Here is an 18,171-nt window from a genome sequence, read left to right on the forward strand (position 1 = left end):
CTTTCATAAAGATAAATGAATCGTTTTTTTTTAATTAACCAATTGCTAAAAAAAAATTTAAATTTTCTTGACTTTTGATGAATCAAATGACAAACCAGGTTGTTAAAATTTGTATGATTTCAGTGGCGGGTGCAAAATTACTAAGAAATAGTATATGTTTTTAGATGATTCTGCAATCTCCACCCTTATAGATCTGTATACCACGTGTCATAATGGCGTAAACACTGTTGGTCACGCGTGTGAACAAGCCCTTAGGATTGTGGACTGTTTCCGTAGAGGAATTTGGGAGCTGAGCTGGATTCCAGATATCACACCATTGTTGTATTCCCGAAGAAAATGTTGAACGATTGTAAATCCACTTGATTAATAAATATTACTTTGGGAGGATTTTTATTGGAAACTTGTACCACGCATTAAGTTCAACCGGGGTTGACTTAATATTACAAATAAATATAAACCGCCTTGCCTATTGTGACAACAAATTTATAACCCGCATGAGATCTACACTTATGAGCTATGATTTTTTATTATACGCTTTATATTAGCTTCACTTGTATGTTTGTATGTATGTTTGTAACTGACTCCTTTAGACACGATTTTGACCCACTTTAAACGGCCAGATTTCATTCCAACTTCGTAGATTTATCGAGGACCGATGACAATACACTAATTTGATAAGATTATTCCATTATTCAATTTCTAAACTAAGATTTTTGTCAATTTATATAATTTTTATCTATCTAGGTTTAAAAAAACGCTTTTATAGAAAATTTTACTAAAAAATGAAAAATAAATAATAGTTTAATAAAACTAAAAAAAAAATGCTTTAAGTATATAAAATTCAACTAAAAAATAGAAAATAAAAAAATATTTCACACAAAAAAGTGTGAGGTGTAGAAGAATTATTATATTAATAATATCTTAAAAAGCACCCCACGCTTTTTTTATAATGATATATATTTTTTTCTCAATTTGCAATTTAAATTTATTCAAATTTATGTTCTATTTTTTAGTTGAATTTTATATAAGCTTGTTTTATAGTTTTTGAAAAGTACTATTTATGTTAAATACACGTTCAGATTGTTAGCAAAGATTGAGATAAATGATCAATAAGTGATGATTGATCGATCATATTGTCGTTCTGGCTTGTTCTATATCACAGAGTAGAGTAAATTAAGAAAATTCTATGCAACATTAAAAGTAATACTAATGACAGTAAAGAGAGAAATTCTTCTCTCTTCATACCAGGTCCTATATATTATATATATATATTAAATAGATTTTTGAATATTTCTATCTCGTAGATGGAAGTAACAATGCAAGTGAATCAGAGTAAGCTAGATGGTGTTATTTAATTACTTCAGTGTTTTATATTAACAATCTCTTTTTATCTGTTCTGTGGTTTTTATTTAATCGTGTGTTTTTTTAAATAACACACCTAGTTTTATATTTTTATAGAAATCTAAAATTTAATGCATAACATTTGAGCCAGTTCCGATATACTTCTGATACTTAGTAGGTACTAATATATACATAAAGTACTTAAAGTACTACTTTTTAAATAGTATAATAATATGTAAGATACCCTGGAATATATTGCTTTTTTAGATAGGTTATTCAACTGAAACTTAGTTGGACTAGTAAAGACTTGTCGAGGACCGGAGGCCATTCCCCCCCGTCCTTCCCCCCACCCCCCCAACAACATATGAGAGCATTGGTATTTAAAGAGAAATTACCCCAGGAGGGTACCGGCTCTTGTAGAGCCAGAGAATCCCTCCCCGAGCATTCGCGCTCGGGCTGCCCTTCGTATTCTGGGGAGGGCACAGTACCGTGTATGTCACAGGACAAACAGGGCAGCAACACCACGGCACCCCGCTCCACGCTTAATGTGGACTTTTGTAACATCCGGGGAATTCACTCCAACTTAAACGCCGTCCACCACCACCTTGAGACGTCGCAGCCGGCCTTGTGTTTCCTTACGGAGACGCAGATATCTCGACCTAGCGATACGTCATATTTAACGTACCCCGGGTACAAAATTGAGCATAATTTCATGCCTCATGCCGGGGTATGTGTGTACGTTAGGGAGGATATCTGCTGTCGCCGTCTCGGCAATTTTGAGGGTAGGGGCCTGTCTACTCTCTGGCTCCGCGTAGATTTAGAGGACCGCATCCGCATCTATGCGTGTGTCTACAGGTCCCATAGTGGTAACGCAGAAACGGATCACCTCATGGGCTGCGTTCAAGCGGCATTTGATGACGTGCTTGCTCAGATCCCCTCCGCTGAAATCGTAGTCTTGGGTGATTTCAACGTGCACAATGCCGAATGGCTTGGATCACGTACCACAGACTACGCAGGGCGATCTGTGCATAATTTTGCATTGGCGTATGGTCTGTCCCAATTGGTTGAGTCGCCGACGCGGCTCCCGGATGTGGATAGCCACATGCCGTCCTTATTAGATCTTCTGCTGACTACACATCCCGATGGTTACCAGGTCTCTGTCGACGCCCCTCTCGGAACGTCCGAGCATTGCCTGGTCAGGAGTGTAGTGCCTATCCGACGCCAACGTCGCAGACTACCAGCGACCCGCCGCGTTTGGCACTACAAGTCAGCAGATTGGGATAGGATGCGTTCCTTTTTTGCATCCTACCCTTGGGGCAGGGTTTGTTTCCCTTCGGATGATCCTAGTGCCTGCGCCGTTGCAGTAGCCGATGTGATACTGCAGGGCAAGGATATTTTTATACCAAGCTCTGTAGTACCGATCGGTGGCAGATCACAGCCCTGGTTCGATGCGTCAGTTAAAGCAGCATCTGACTGCAAAAAACAGGCGTATCGAACTTGGGTTGCGGCGCTGGGCTCAAAGGATCCGAACTGCAAAGTTGATCCGAATTGCCCGTGCGAAATCGAAGCACGTCGTCAAAATTGGCGAGCAGCTTTCCAGTTACCCGACCGGAACACGCAAGTTCTGGTCGTTGTCGAAAGCTGCTCTTGGTAACTTCAACCAGCCGTCCATGCCGCCGTTGCACATGAGGAATGACACCCTGGCCCATACGGCAAAAGAGAAAGCCGATCTCCTGTGCACTCTTTTTGCCTCCAACTCGACTCTTGACGACAACGGAAAAACACCGCCGACCATCCCGCGGTGTCAGAGCTCCATCCCTGAAGTACAGTTCCGACAGAAAACTGTTAGGCGAGCTCTGTTTTCGTTGGACGTCAGGAAGTCGAGCGGGCCGGATGGCATTTCTCCAATCGTGCTTAGAACGTGTGCCCCTGAGTTGACGCCGGTGCTAACGCGTTTATTCCGGCACTCTTATTCAAAAGGCGTAGTCCCTGATTCATGGAAGTCAGCCCTTGTCCATCCGATCCCAAAAAAAGGAGACAGTTCGGATCCGGCAAACTACAGGCCTATTGCGATTACCTCCCTACTCTCCAAAATCATGGAGAGCATAATTAACCGCCAGCTCTTGGTATACCTTGAGGGTCACCAGTTGATCAACGACCGGCAGTACGGCTTTCGCAATGGTCGGTCGACTGGCGATCTTCTGGTATACCTAACACATAGATGGGCGGCGGCTATTGAAAGCAAGGGGGAAGGCCTGGCAGTTGGTCTGGATATAGCGAAGGCCTTTGATCGTGTATGGCACAAGGCGCTTCTCGCAAAACTTCCATCAAGTGGACCTCCAGCTTCCTCACTGGGCGCAGCATACAGGTCGTTATCGACGGTTATTGCTTGAATCCCAAGCCCGTGAACGCTGGAGTTCCCCAAGGCTGTGTGCTATCTCCCACGCTGTTTCTTCTGCATATCAATGATATGTTGGACACCGCCAACATGCATTGCTATGCAGACGACAGCACTGGTGATGCCGTATACACGGGCCATGCAGGTCTCTCTCGGGAAAACGTCGACCAGTGCCGGGAGAAACATGTGTCTTCTATCGAGTCCTCTCTTGAGAAGGTCGCGGAATGGGGTAAGTTGAACCTTGTCCAATTTAACCCCCAGAAGACTCAAGTTTGCGCGTTTACCACTAAAAAAACCCCATTTGCCGTATCACCGCTCTTCGAGAACACTTCCCTTAAAGCCTCGCCTAGTATCGGAATACTGGGTCTCGAAATCTCGAGCAATTGCCAATTCCGTGGCCATCTGGAGGGCAAAGCCAAACTGGCTTCAAAGAAACTGGGCGTCATAAATAGAGCACGGCAATACTTCAAGCCGGCCCACATTCTAGCGCTCTACAAAGCGCAGGTCCGGCCTCACATGGAGTATTGCTGTCATCTCTGGTCTGGCGCACCCCAGTATCAGCTCGATCCATTTGACCGCGTGCAACGCAGAGCAGCTCGAATTGTCGGGAACCCAGTACTCTGTGAACGGCTGGATCATTTGGCGTTGCGTAGAGACGTCGCTTCATTGTGTGTTTTCTACCGCATCTATCACGGGGAGTGTTCCGAAGAGCTGTTCAACCTGATTCCTGCCGCCGAATTCCACCTTCGCATGACACGCCACAAGTTAGGATTTCATCCCCACCATCTGGATGTGTGGCGGTCCTCCACAGTGCGGTTTTCAAGGAGCTTTCTTCCTCGTACCACGAAGCTGTGGAATGAGCTTCCGTGTGCGGTGTTTCCGGGACGATACGACATGGGCACCTTCAAGAAAAGCGCGTACACCTTCCTTAAAGGCCGGCAACGCTCTTGTGATTCCTCTGGTGTTGCAGGAGAGTGTGGGCGGCGGTGATCACTTAACACCAGGTGACCCGTACGCTCGTTTGTCCTCCTATGCCATAAAAAAAAAAAAGTTTAATCTGCATTAACAGGTGTTTTTATAATAACTATAACCCCATTATATAGTATTATCATTAAGGAAAGTTTTAAAAGTAACTTTTGTAAGGAATTATGTTTATTGAGTTATTATATATCGATTCCTACACCAGGTCATTAGTCCACCTTCTTGTATGCTCACCAGCACAGCCCTTTGTGTGCCTGGCAGATACTCCTCTCCTGGCTGAGAAACCTCCAGCGTATGTAGACATTTAATCTGATAAAATTATTAGTGAAATATCTACGAAGGTATTTTAATAGTTATTTATGCATCTGTTGTGTAATAAGGGATATTAAAACACGAATGTGGGATAATCACATAAGTTTTTTGATACCTAATTATCAACAGTTGCATACAAGACTTTATCTACACCCATAATGTGAATCCTATATAAAAGATTTTGAAACAGCTTACTGTTAAAAATATCAGTTCTAGTAACCATATTGTTATTGTACTGAATTTCATTACAACACTTGTTTGGATGATGTTATGGTTATTAGGACATTGGGTGTTTTAATGTTGGTAATAAACTAACTGTTTTAGAACCTTTAATACAGGATTTAAAGTATGCATGTAGATAAAATACCTTAAGAACTGCAATAATCGTTTCTAACACAGTCTTGCGAACCTCTTTTAATTAAAGACCAATTATAAAGTTAAGTAGTGACCAGCAACTCGTAATTAATAATGTGGAGACTATTTATTAAGATGAGGCTTTATAACTGCGTGATAATGACCACAAAGTTACAAAGAATCATAGAAGATGGTGAGGACTAGATGTTTCATGTTGACTGTCTTACTGTCAGTCAGTGGTAGTTATGCTGATCATGAGACTTTGAAGAGCATCACACATAGCTTTCTGAAAGTATTAGACGACTGTAAGCATGAGGTATTGTATTATCTTGTGTAAATTTTTATTTTGTTAATACCCTTTGCTGGCCTTTTCAACAGTTCTCTTGTAAGCATTTGTATAATGTTATTATGTAGGTATTGTGATTGAAGTCAAAGTCAATTCGGCTTAAACTAAGCGCTTTTGAATCGTCACTATAAATATTTCTTTTAAATTATTGAATCTACCATATGTTCATTCAAAATAATATTCTTTCACCATCTTGCGAAGTGTCAATTTATATAAAAAAAAAAGTGTTGTGTACTTATGTATGCACGCAAGAAGTTATGCTTCTTTGGCCTAACAAAGCAAAAATCCTTAAAATTATTTATTCCTCATGCTATTCTACGTTTGTAGAAAGAACAATATTGTAAAATTCTTGCAACGATGGCTTTGACAATTAATTATTAAATAACGAATACGGCTGTACGGGCTCGAATCCTTTGCCTATCCTAATAATGGACGAAGAAACCAAAAAAAAAAACGAATGTAGCAAAATCGCAATCAAATCGTCAGAAAATTTTAGGAACCAACTTCACCCTGTTACTTTTGTGTTACAGTGATGCGCGCGCATCTTAAAATTTCACTTATCACTTTTTCATAACGCACCTAAAGAAGTATAACTTCAAAAAAAAATATAAATGACGTATGTATGGAGGTATAACACGGCCTTCATAAAAGGAGGTGACCCGTGCCAATGGTGTGACCTCAATTGGTTGGTTGAAAGAATCTTAGAAAACGTATGGCATATCCTAAAATCATAAAAACGAATTAATAACTAACTATCCTACCTACAGATGGTAGTATAAATTTTTCATATTGATAAATTTATATTAAGTTAAAATTTCTCTGTATTTAGAGAATAGCGGCAAACATAACATTTAATATTGTGAAGAAAAAGAATGCAAAAGAATCATTGAGAGATAAATTTAAATAAATTAACATCTTAACTGTATAATATATATATTTAAAGATATATTCTTGATAATGTTATGTATGTTCATAGGCACATAAGTGAATTTGCGAGAAACTGTCATAACGATAGTGTAAAAACCAGGGACAAACATAAACTTTGATACCTACTCGTACTACTTGGCTAAGTCGAATTAGTAACTCTCTCAATAAGATCCCAGAAATTGTTCAATACAAACTGTATTACGAAATTAAAAAGAATTGTTAGTAAAGTTTGTGTGGTAAACTATAACTTATATGACTTTCTTAATGATATCACAGATTGGTATTGGTGCGACCGCCAACAGACTATTAAATAATAAATTTTATAGTACGATTTTACATTGTAACTATATTTTTATAAATAAAAGAAGCCCCCTAAGTTTTTTGCGCCCGTTTTTCTCAGGTCTGGGGCATAACTTTTTGACTTTAAATAAGTGATATTATATCCTGTTTGGAATAAAAATTTGAATTTGCGTTTGAATCATTAAATATAAAGAAAAGTTATGGAAGTTAAAGACGAACTTGAAAAATAAAATATAGATATTTCTTAATTATGTGACGCGAATATTTTGCCTTCCTTTCAATCAATATCTTTTTATAAGAAAAAAAATATAAATATTCTTTAAATAATTCATTCATCAAACTTTTATTTAGTATTTCGACTATAATGATAAGTGTTGAGTATTGTTAAATTAATAAATTGACTTATTTTTCAAATTTACGTTTAACTCAAACTCATCTTTAAGGGGTTAGTTTAGTATATTTCATTGTCACTGAGGTATATATAACCTTATGTAGTTAGGCACCTTTACATAATTTCTTAACAATTTTAGTTAAATCTTCCCGAAAACATACTGGTAGACCTGTACCACTTCTGGAAGCAGGACCAAGAACTCATGAAGAGAGACACAGGTTGCGCCATCGCTTGCATGAGCAAGAAACTGGATCTAGTGGATCCCAGTGGCAAGCTTCATCACGGAAATGCACAAGAGTTTGCTTTGAAACACGGAGCAGGTAAATTATATTATTTATGCTCCCTTAAATATTGTTTTGTTAATATAAAACAATCTTCTCAAGTCTCTACTACTGATAATTACAAAAAAATATATGGTACACAAATATTGTTTGTATAAGCGCGTGCGCGTGCGTAGGAAAACATATGATATTAGAAATGAAAATTAGTAATGGCGAAACAATAGGCAGACATATCTGAGGTTCCGAGGGAGAGATGGTCTGCAGCTGGGGGCCCCCGCTTATCCTCTAGGAAATTCGTGGTGTAGGTGCTAAAATGTGTGTCCGCTCGGCGTTTGGTGAAAGAATTCGTTACACCGAGTACTTGATGCGATGCGAATATACTGGTGCCCACTGATGACTGAATATGCGTGCGACTACGGTGGTGCCCGGTAAACCACCGCGAGTGTCACAATTGACGTTAGATCAGCCAATCAGATACTAATGCGTCTGTTGTCTAGAGGTACCTCTCTATTGCTACAGGAACTATTTACGCTATAGTTTGACGTAACAAAAATTACAACAACGATAATAGACCATAATTGCGGCTCAAATATTGTTTCTTTGGCAAAAAAAATGGACGACGTTACTCCATCTCCTCCAGACGACCAAAGCCACCGTAAATCTTAGGTCAATAATTGCTTGAAGAAACCAAGTGAACGAGAGGCCTCTTGGTAGCATAAAAAACAGAGTAAACAGACGAAAAATAGCTGCAACTTTTAACTTGTGTAAATAGTAATATTGATGTATAATTGAGTTGTGTTTTGCGTCTTCTAGTGGCGGAATGATTTGATATCCATTCAGCATGGCCAATCCATTGTTATCGCATTTCTACATAATTATTGATCGTTATTATCCACGCTGCCAATGACCTCTAATGATCGCGGTGGTGAAATATCTTACGTTTATTTACAACACCATTAGACAGTGCGGAAAGTCAGCCCTGACAACCACGGCTAACAAAATGTAATATATAAAATTGTCGTGTCGCGGTGTTTGTTACCAAACTCCTTCGAAGCGGATTTACGGACGGCCAACATCTATTTTTCATACTCCTAAATGATAAGGATGACCCCTAAATATTTTATTTTTATTTTATTATGTTTCAGCATTAAAAATAGACACAACTTCAAATTCTCACGATCATATTTGTTTTATTTCGTTTTACGTAGCGACTTTTTTAACTTTGATTAATGTGGTCAGCCATCAATTAACCAGGGCTTTATATTTGATAATTCCAGATATGAAAAAAAAAAAATTAATTGTATTAATTTTATAAAAGATATCATATTAAATATAATTAATGTATCTATGTAAATAAGTTAAGTGGATATACATTTTGTATTAGAATTATGGGAGCTCGGTAAGATAATTTGGGTCTTTAAGAGTAACTCTCATCTTCTTACTGTTTCATAAAAAGTAAATATATTTTAGCGGCAGAAGTAGCGACGAAGCTCGTGACCATGGTACACGAATGTGAGAAGCAGCATGAGGTGTTGGACGATGTCTGTCTCAGAGCCCTGGAGATAGCCAAGTGTTTCCGCGGAGGAATACACGAGCTCAACTGGGCGCCTAAGATGGAGGTCCTGGTCGGAGAAGTGTTGACTGAAGTCTGAGGAATACCTGATTAAAGTTATTTCTATCTTTATGTTATTTTATTTGAAATATATATTTATTTCTGAGATTTCTGGAAATTGTAACCAAGTACAAACAAACTACATAAGAGATTAACTCATATTAATATAAACCAATTTCGTTCAGTAAATAAATAAAAATTGACACACTTTTACATAAATTATATTGGCCCAAACTAGGCATAGCCTATACTATGGGTACAAGACAACGATATATTTAATACAATATACTTACTGAAACATACATAAATACATATAAACATCCATGACTCGGAAAGAAACATCCATATTCATCATATAAATGATTGCATCTACCGGGATGCGAACCCGGGACCTCTAGCTCTGTAGGCAGGGTCACTAACCACTGGGCTATATGGGTCGTCAATATGCAATTTGCACAATATTTTAAAGTTTTTACTATCACCCTTAAATTCTTTTCTTCGGATTCATTCCAATAAGAATATTTCGTGTACAATTTATTTTTAATAATTGTTAATTAATTAGTAGATCATAATCTTTTATAGTTACTATGGAGAAATGGAACGGAGGGTTTAAATATGTATTAAAATACATGAAATTGAATATAATAATTTATTTAATAAAAGACATTACATTTAACACTCTTAAGATACAAGTATTATTTAGGACGTTATCACGTAGTAAAACGTAATACATCATCTAAGATAATTCAGACGTCCATTTACCTACGTTATGCTGTTAGACAATCGACAAAATAAGGCCCGGAATATTAGTTTAGTGTGCATGACAAGCTACGTCATACACTCGCGATTTGATGATGACACTTTGTATTAGTGTACCTGAATAACTCAAAATAGAGGTTAGTTCTAAAGTCTATTTTTTTCGATGTTTTCACAACTCTCATAAGAAAATGACGTAAAGACAATATTAAATCATCAAAAAAAAACAACAAAAAACGTTATATAAATAATATTTTTTTAAGTTTTATTCCATTAATGTACTTTTCAAATGTTTATTATGCCTTTATTTTCCGATAATTGCGATTTTATTCAGACTAAACAGATTAATGATAAAAAAAATGGATTTTAATTCTGTTAGAAGCGCAACGCAGAAAAATATACATATTATGACTCAAACGCACCAGTCCAGTGTTGGAGTTGGAGATTTGAATTTTCACGAATACGGAGCGTCACTGTAGTGTGTGGAATTGAAGGTCTCGTCAATAACAGTTATTTTAACGCCTTACGCGTTTTATTAGCAAATTTGTTCTACGACGTATTTAATACTTGTGTTGTTTTTTTTGTAATGTTGTATTGGGTAGGTAATCAAGATATTTTATATAAAAACTTATAAAAATTAAAATTTTAAATACTTTTAATATTTATTAGCAAATATGAAAATAGTTATTCATTATACTTGCAGTACTTCAATATGTAATCCGTAGAATAGCAAAGAAATACTTCGCTACACTATAATACTTTGTTCAGTAATTATTAGCCGCTTAAGGTTTTAGTTTCACACTTATTTGTAAAATAACTATCAAAAATGATTTTTGAAATTTTCTCCTTTTAAGATACATGTTCAATGTAAAGTTACAAACGGTTCTACAACTAGGACTTTCCTGTGTGTGCATTAAGGCAGAATCGCTCTTGCTACATTTATAAACAGCTTCAAGTGTCCGTAAAAGTAAGTTAGTTGATGTTTGAATTACAATTTGATTCCTTCACTCGTTTCTGAGATAAAGCGTCCCGACAATTTAAAAGATTTTTTAATTTAAAAGTACGGATGTCTACAAGAACTTGTTTCACAAGTAAGTTTACTGGGCAAATGAAACTTATTTATTTATTGTAGCTGTAGTGCCGCTCAGAATTTCTAGGTTTTCCTGACTGGCACTGCATTGCAGTGGGCAGGACGTATCAATTACTATCAGCTGAAAGTCCTGCTCGTCTCGCCCTTTATTATCATAAAAAAAGCGTTTGTGTACTCATGTATGCACGCAAGAAGTTATACTTCTTTGGCCTAACAAAGAAAAAATCCTTAAATTTATTTATTCCTCGTGCTATTCTACGTTTGCAGAAAAAACAATATCGTAAAAATCTTGCAACGATGGCTTTGACAATTAATAATTAAATAACGAATACGGCTGTACGGGCTTCAACCCTTTGCCTGTCCTAATAATGGACGAAGAAACCCAAAAAAAATAACGAATGTCGCAAACGTCAGAAAATGTTAGGAACTTCACGCTGTTACTTTTGTGGTACAGTGATGCGCGCGCATCTTAAAATTTCACTCTCATATTTTTTTCATAACGCGCCTAAGGAAGGACACCTTCAAAAAAAAATAAAGACTGGCACATGACACATCGAACGTGGAATATATAAGGCATTGTGTACATAGTAAAGCGTAACTTAATCCGCGCTACACGGTGAGTGGTGAGCTAATCGAGTTGTGATGTAGACATCGTTCGACATCGGCTATAGATCGCGGCCTCGAGGCTCCCGGCTGATTTACGACGGGATTACTTCCTTAACGACTCGTGTCAAAATGTCGGAGAGAATTCCAAGGAATCGCTGCTAATGAATGTGTGTTAGCTATTACGCATTAAGGAAAATGTGAGCTTACTTTAAATCTGCAAATCTGCTTGTCATTGCAGTTTTGTTCGTAAATTTCTTAAAGAAATAATAACGTTTGTCTTTTATATGTGCCTCCATAGTTTACCATGATAGGTATTTAAGAATTAAACTATGTGACATGTTTGTGTGATAACTAGGCAAAAGTAAAAATAGTAAAGATTTTGCACAAAACTATAAAACTCAAACTACAAAGTTATTTATTGATGTAGGACAAATAATGACTCGTAACTTAGACATATTTACAATACTATAATTACAGAAAATTAAAACTATCACTACGGGTAAGCGTACCAAGAATACTGGCAGCATTTCTACGTTGGATAGCTAGGCTAATCCGTTGATCGAAATAGGTGCCTGCGCTTGGGTTTCCAGTAGCCCTATTGAGACGAGAAGATAGTACTTTGTACATTCTCCGCGTCTCTGGGCCCCACGGGCCAAGTGTCTCTACACCAAACGGCTCAAAGATGTAATGAATAAAGATTTGACTCATTGAATTACATATTACACACGATATTTTGGCATGTTGGAAACAATTGGTAATCAATACTCCATGATCAGTAATAGTTGTGCTGCTCTTGTGACCACAGTCAGAGTTTCGAATTCGATTTAGTATAAATTTAAACAGAGCAATATTTTGACGTAAGCATCGACACTTGTCATTACCACCCCCTGCTCCCTCACCTTATGCCCTCTGCACCTGTGCCTGGTGTCAGTAAACTTTTATTGCTAACAATAACAATAACAACAACAAACTAGCTAACTACGTGTCAGGGATTCAATCGTCCACGGAGAATCGGGACTAAGGGACTCGTGGAACTGGAATCGAAAAACACTTTATATAAAAATTGGGAGTAATATTATTCACTTATTGTAATCATCTTCATAATTAAATAATAATATTCAATTTTGATTTATGATATTTTGTAGCACGATTTCTATTGCTTCAAATAAAAGCTTGAAAATTGACATTAATTATTGACATCGAGTACCCCTATTACTAGTAGTCCACTTACCGTCCTTCTGACTGTCTGACAGTGGGTTGTATCTCACGGGACACAATCCAAATTCAAATATTTTTATTAAATCACTTATGGGACCTTTTCAATCTACCTCCCATTCGAAATAGTATGCTTCAGACACAGGCAGATTTTTGAGAAAGAAAATCTCGTTGCAATATTCGTTCATATAATAATTATTAAATAGCCTGAGGGCGGTCGCTCCATTCCTAATTTGTGGTACCACTAAGAAAGTCATTTATGCTAGTAACCAAACATTTTTTAACAATTCTTTTGAATTTCGTAATAAATTTGTTTTGAAAATTTCCTGGGTTAATGATTTAATAACATATACATCTCCCAACAAAATATTTACTTACTCGAATTAACCGAGTTGTAGGTATAACAAGTTTATATTTGCTCCTGGTGTCAACATTATTAGTAACAGTTTCTAGCAAATTCGCTGTCTAACATCCAAAAATTTATCAAGGATTTATTCCGATTCAACAGTTAAAATGTTTACCTCTTTATAATTATTCTCTTCGGCTATAAACGGCTCCACTGCCCCATAACAATATAACATAGGACATAATACTATGAAAATAACTGAAGTAAACTAGCCGCGCCGTATCTATGTCAGTCCGTCGATATTTTGACCAACTGATTAAAACTATTACATCTACAGCAAAATTTAATAGAAATCAAGGTTGTAAAAATGCCCTTAAACTATAATATTTGACTTAAAAGTATTTAAAAAGAACACAGTATAATTAAGAGGATGTTGCGTGCGCTGTAGCCTCCGATGACTTCGTGTCCACATCTTGCTGAGAAAATCGTTTTTTTTATGACAGTAAGGGACGAGATGAGCAGGACGTTCAGCTGGTGGTAATTGATACGCCTTGCAGATTACAATGCAATGCCTCTCAGGATTCTTAAGAAATCCAAAAATTCTGAGCGGCACTACAATTGCACTGGTCACCTTGAGACATAAAATGTTAGTCTCATTTGCCCAGTAATTTCACTAGCTACGGCGCCATTCAGACCAAAATACAATAATGCTTACACATTACTGTTTCACGGCAGAAATAGGCGCCTTTGTAGTACCTATAATATAGCCGGCATCCTGTGCAAAGGAGCCTCCCACTTGATAGACAGACAAACTGGCAGGCCTACAGGTAGAGAAAAAGAAGGCCTCCTATATTTCACAGGCTTACAACTATAACAGTTAAATAGTCTAGCGCAAACCTAAGTAAATACTCAACTTCCGATCAACGTCCCCTCCATCATGGGTATTTAACAATCCATCTCTTTTGACAGAACCGAATAGATATTCTGACATTGACAAATGAAACACATAATTGTCCTAATAATAATTATATTCATGTCATATTAATTGTAATAACGTTGCCACCCACACCGTATTTTAAAACTAAATTAATCTGTGGGCTAGCTGACGAGTCTTTGGGAGAAGTGTAATTATATACAGAATCCGGTAACACTTGCAAAGGTCAAACAGAGGAAGAGGGATTTAAATGTTGCTTATTGAGAGATCTATTTGGCCACATAACATATTTTTCTGATCGATCCCATCCCGCTACGTCTTAGATTGTGATGAGATGCGTACGTCTCAAAATCATAGTTAGAGGTAGTGCGTCGGAGAATGAAAAAGATTCAGAGAGTTCTCTTTAGAATCTTTTTCATTCTCCGACGCACTACATTTGAATACAAAGATACATTTTCAAAAAATACTCGTGAAGTTCAGAGCCAATATATACGAATCCACAATATTACACAGCAAGTAAGTGACACATAGTTGAGTGAACAAAGATAAATTTTTATAAATATTAGTGAGAGATATTGTGATGAGAGCCTCAACCAAGAAACGGTTATAGACGAAGCACAATATAACAGAGTTCCCAAATTAATGAAAATTGAAATTTAATTAAATTTAAGTGATTACAGAGCCGATATTACCCATCACGCGAGCGCATTAAATTCAATTATAAGTTCAATGTAATTTGAAGCACGTCTCTCATTTTGATTTGTATTACCGATTGTGTTGGTGTTATTTCTTTTGATGATCTCAATAAACAGCATATAATAAACCCAATCACCTAATCATTACAATAATTATTATATATCTGTCATTATCTCCTCAATGATATCCTCCATGGAAGGGGCCCACTTCAGCTCGTGGATCTTCGTCCGGAAGCATTTGGCGATCTCCAGGGTCTTGCTGCAGTCGTCGTTGTTGCTGGCGTGGCTGGTCTCGCAATCATGGATCATTGCCACTATCTGCTTGGCCACCTCGTCATCTGTTCATACGAGGGGCGTTCAATAAATAGTAAAAATGAGTTACAAACTCTTTGGAACCAAAATACTTATATCAATCGTTATTTTAGAAATGGAACTCTTTTATTTTCAGTTTGTCGGAGTATGTTGAATTGCATGCGGTTATAAAGTATTTAAATTTACAAGTTAGTTAAGATTTATGTACAAGTGCTTTAATGTACAGATGTACGTTGGTGCGCGTTGACGTGGAAGAAAATTCACCAAGAACCTTCGCTCGGTATGCCCAGCAATAACACTACCATTGTCCACTGGCACCGAACAAATGTTTAAAAAAAATATTTTAGCAGATTGTCGTGTTATGTCCATCAAGTTTGATAGCGGGAAAAACAGAATTGTCTGGTAGTGTGCATAGCAGTTTAGACGAACGCCTAGCGTCTCTGGTGACTTCTTTCTCTTTATCGCTTAACCAGTGGATCATCTGCATGTATTTAGAAAATTAGTCTGTTTTGATATCTTAGTGAATATTTAGTAGGAACTCCTGATCATTTTGTATAAACATCAGGATATAAGCGAACAAACTTACAAATTATTAAGATATAGATACAGGGTAGGGTAAGGACGGCAAGCTGTTTAAAATGGAGTTTATAAAATATGGTTTGTTTTGTATTTACTAAATTTTTTTTTTTTCTGAAGGGTGAAAAGAGTAGGTGCATCTGGACTTTTTACCCATAAAGTAATTCCATAGCTAAACCAATCGTAAGCATGTGCAGGTAGTTAAAGTTCAATCCGAAGTGGGTGAAAATTAGGTACGTTCAAAAATTCCGATAAATAGAGACATAAATGGGCGTTTGAAAAAAACCTTGAGTTTTTGTCTTGTCCTTTGGCTGTTTTACGCCTTTAATTATTCTTTTTGCACATGTTTACGTGAAATTATTTTTTTGTATGAATAAACATGAAATCGAATTATTATTTTACTGCTTTCATAACTGTTACATATATTTATATACAAATTATTAATAATTTAAAATGAAAATCCCCTTTTGTAAGGATGTCTCACGAACAGTGGCATTCAGAAAACATAAAAAATCGTTATGGGTTTGTTCTTAAGGAGCACTGTACTTTTTTATAGCAAGTATTAATCTGATATCATTGCATTGATTTTTAGTTCTATTTCTATACTGCATTTGCGTGACGACACTTTTATGTAATTTTATTAGAGTCGCATGGCCAAAACGTAACTCAGTAGAAAAAATCATTATGAAAACAAAAGGAATTATATTGTAGCTCAGTAGAACATTAAGATGCTCAAGCTGAGGCAGATTAATAACATTTAGCAATAATCAGTGTGCTTTTTATGAGAACTTTCAAAAAAATATAATGTTCACATAACTAAGATTACAAGAAAACCCATAAATATCATTTAGCTGTCAATAATTATTTTTCGTCAAATATTCACTTTGGTACACAAAAATAAAAGAACGTCCAAATACATTAGTAATTAACTATACCAGCCCCGTGAGACTTGGCGAACTCATGGGTGTTTCCATGGTGCAGCTTCATGTCATCGGTGATGAGGTCGTGCTTGGCCGCCATGCATATGATGGCACAGCCAACGTCACGGTTCACCAGCGCATACTCCTCCTTCCAGTAGTTGTAAAAGTCCTGGATGATATGATCCCCGAGGTTCAGCTGAAAATAACAAGAAATAAATTAGCATAAAAAAAAATACAGGCAATATTTAGGCAGGGATATTTCATTTAATATAGACTAGCTGACCCGACAGACGTTGTTCTGTTCATAATAAAAAAAAACTTGGAATTTCGTAAAATCCGTTCTTAGGTGACCTCTACTCGGTGAAAAGAATATTCCTACCAAATTTCAAGTCTTTAGCTCTAATGGTTCCAGAGATATCGTGATCAGCGACTATATACGTGGAAATCTCTTATATATATATAGATAAATCATGAAGTAGAGGTTTCAATCTCAAATGAATACAATTTATAAATTTATTTATATTGGTTGGACGATTTTATAGTATAAATGATTATTAAATAACACAGCTATTAGCAACATAAAATAATAAACTATTGATCACAAACTAAACCTTCGTCATTGATATTTTATATCTTGAATGTTAATTAGTTCTCAAAACAAAAGTTCTAACGTATTTTAGTTAACTAGGCTTACTTCTTTCGAACTTTACGAACTTTTTATCAGCTTCGCCTGTATGTATGTTTGTTTGTAACCAACTCATTTAGGTGCAATTTTACCCACTTTAAACGGCCAGATTTCATTACAACTTTGTAGATTTATCGAGGACCGATGACCATACATTCATTTGACAAAATTATTCAATTTTTTTAATTTGCTTAATAAGATTTTTTTTAATCTATATAATTTTCATCTATCGTCAATATGGCAGAAATTGATGTTAATTTTAAATTTTAACCATTATATTTAACCTATTTATCTAGTGCATGTTTAAAAAAACTAAAAAAAACACGATTTTATAAGTAAACCAAACTGAAAATTCTATAAAAAGCGTGTGTTTAGTTTTTTTAACTACTATTTTAAGTAATTGAGGATGACAAAACATGAACTTACTTCATTTTTACACGCATCTAACATTTTTCCGAAGCCTTTGGTTAAGTTTTTCATGATATCCTGAGATGCTGTACTGCCTCTGGGTTGGCTGCAGACCATGAGGCCTAGGAGTAGATGTGCCCTCCACAACCGAGACATCTTGCACTCCTGGTGTCCTCTTGCTGCTATGACCTGGTTATATCTATTGAGGGAATCGCTAAGTGTGATCGGTAATGATGACGGTGGTTCAGTATACCTGCTGAACATTACGTTTATATTAAAACATGAGTCGTACAAACCCATCGTTTCATACCTAAGATTACTTTTGAACACATGGCCAATAATTTTTGTTATTTACATTACTTTCTTCAACTAAATTTAGCCAGAA

General features: G+C 36.5%; 2 protein-coding genes across 2 annotated transcripts; one reads left to right on the forward strand and one right to left on the reverse strand.

Annotated features, from left to right (window-relative positions):
- The first annotated feature begins 5,561 nt into the window (after nucleotides 1-5,561).
- On the forward strand, nucleotides 5,562-9,313 carry LOC126967737 (pheromone-binding protein 1-like). The gene is made up of 3 exons (XM_050812403.1): nucleotides 5,562-5,702; nucleotides 7,490-7,670; nucleotides 9,102-9,313. Exons 1-3 carry the CDS (start codon nucleotides 5,577-5,579, stop codon nucleotides 9,281-9,283), a joined length of 489 nt encoding a protein of 162 aa, XP_050668360.1. The 5' UTR covers nucleotides 5,562-5,576; the 3' UTR covers nucleotides 9,284-9,313.
- A 5,728-nt stretch (nucleotides 9,314-15,041) lies between these two features.
- LOC126967739 (general odorant-binding protein 1-like) lies at nucleotides 15,042-17,919 on the reverse strand. Its single transcript, XM_050812407.1, has 3 exons — nucleotides 17,805-17,919; nucleotides 16,709-16,889; nucleotides 15,042-15,223 (listed from the first exon to the last, which is right to left on the reverse strand). The coding sequence occupies exons 1-3, from the start codon at nucleotides 17,901-17,903 to the stop codon at nucleotides 15,042-15,044; spliced, it is 462 nt and encodes a 153-aa protein (XP_050668364.1). The 5' UTR covers nucleotides 17,904-17,919.
- Between the last annotated feature and the right edge of the window lie 252 nt (nucleotides 17,920-18,171).

This window comes from Leptidea sinapis, chromosome 13 (genome assembly GCF_905404315.1).
Source record: "Leptidea sinapis chromosome 13, ilLepSina1.1, whole genome shotgun sequence".
Classification (NCBI taxonomy): Eukaryota; Metazoa; Arthropoda; class Insecta; order Lepidoptera; family Pieridae; genus Leptidea; species Leptidea sinapis.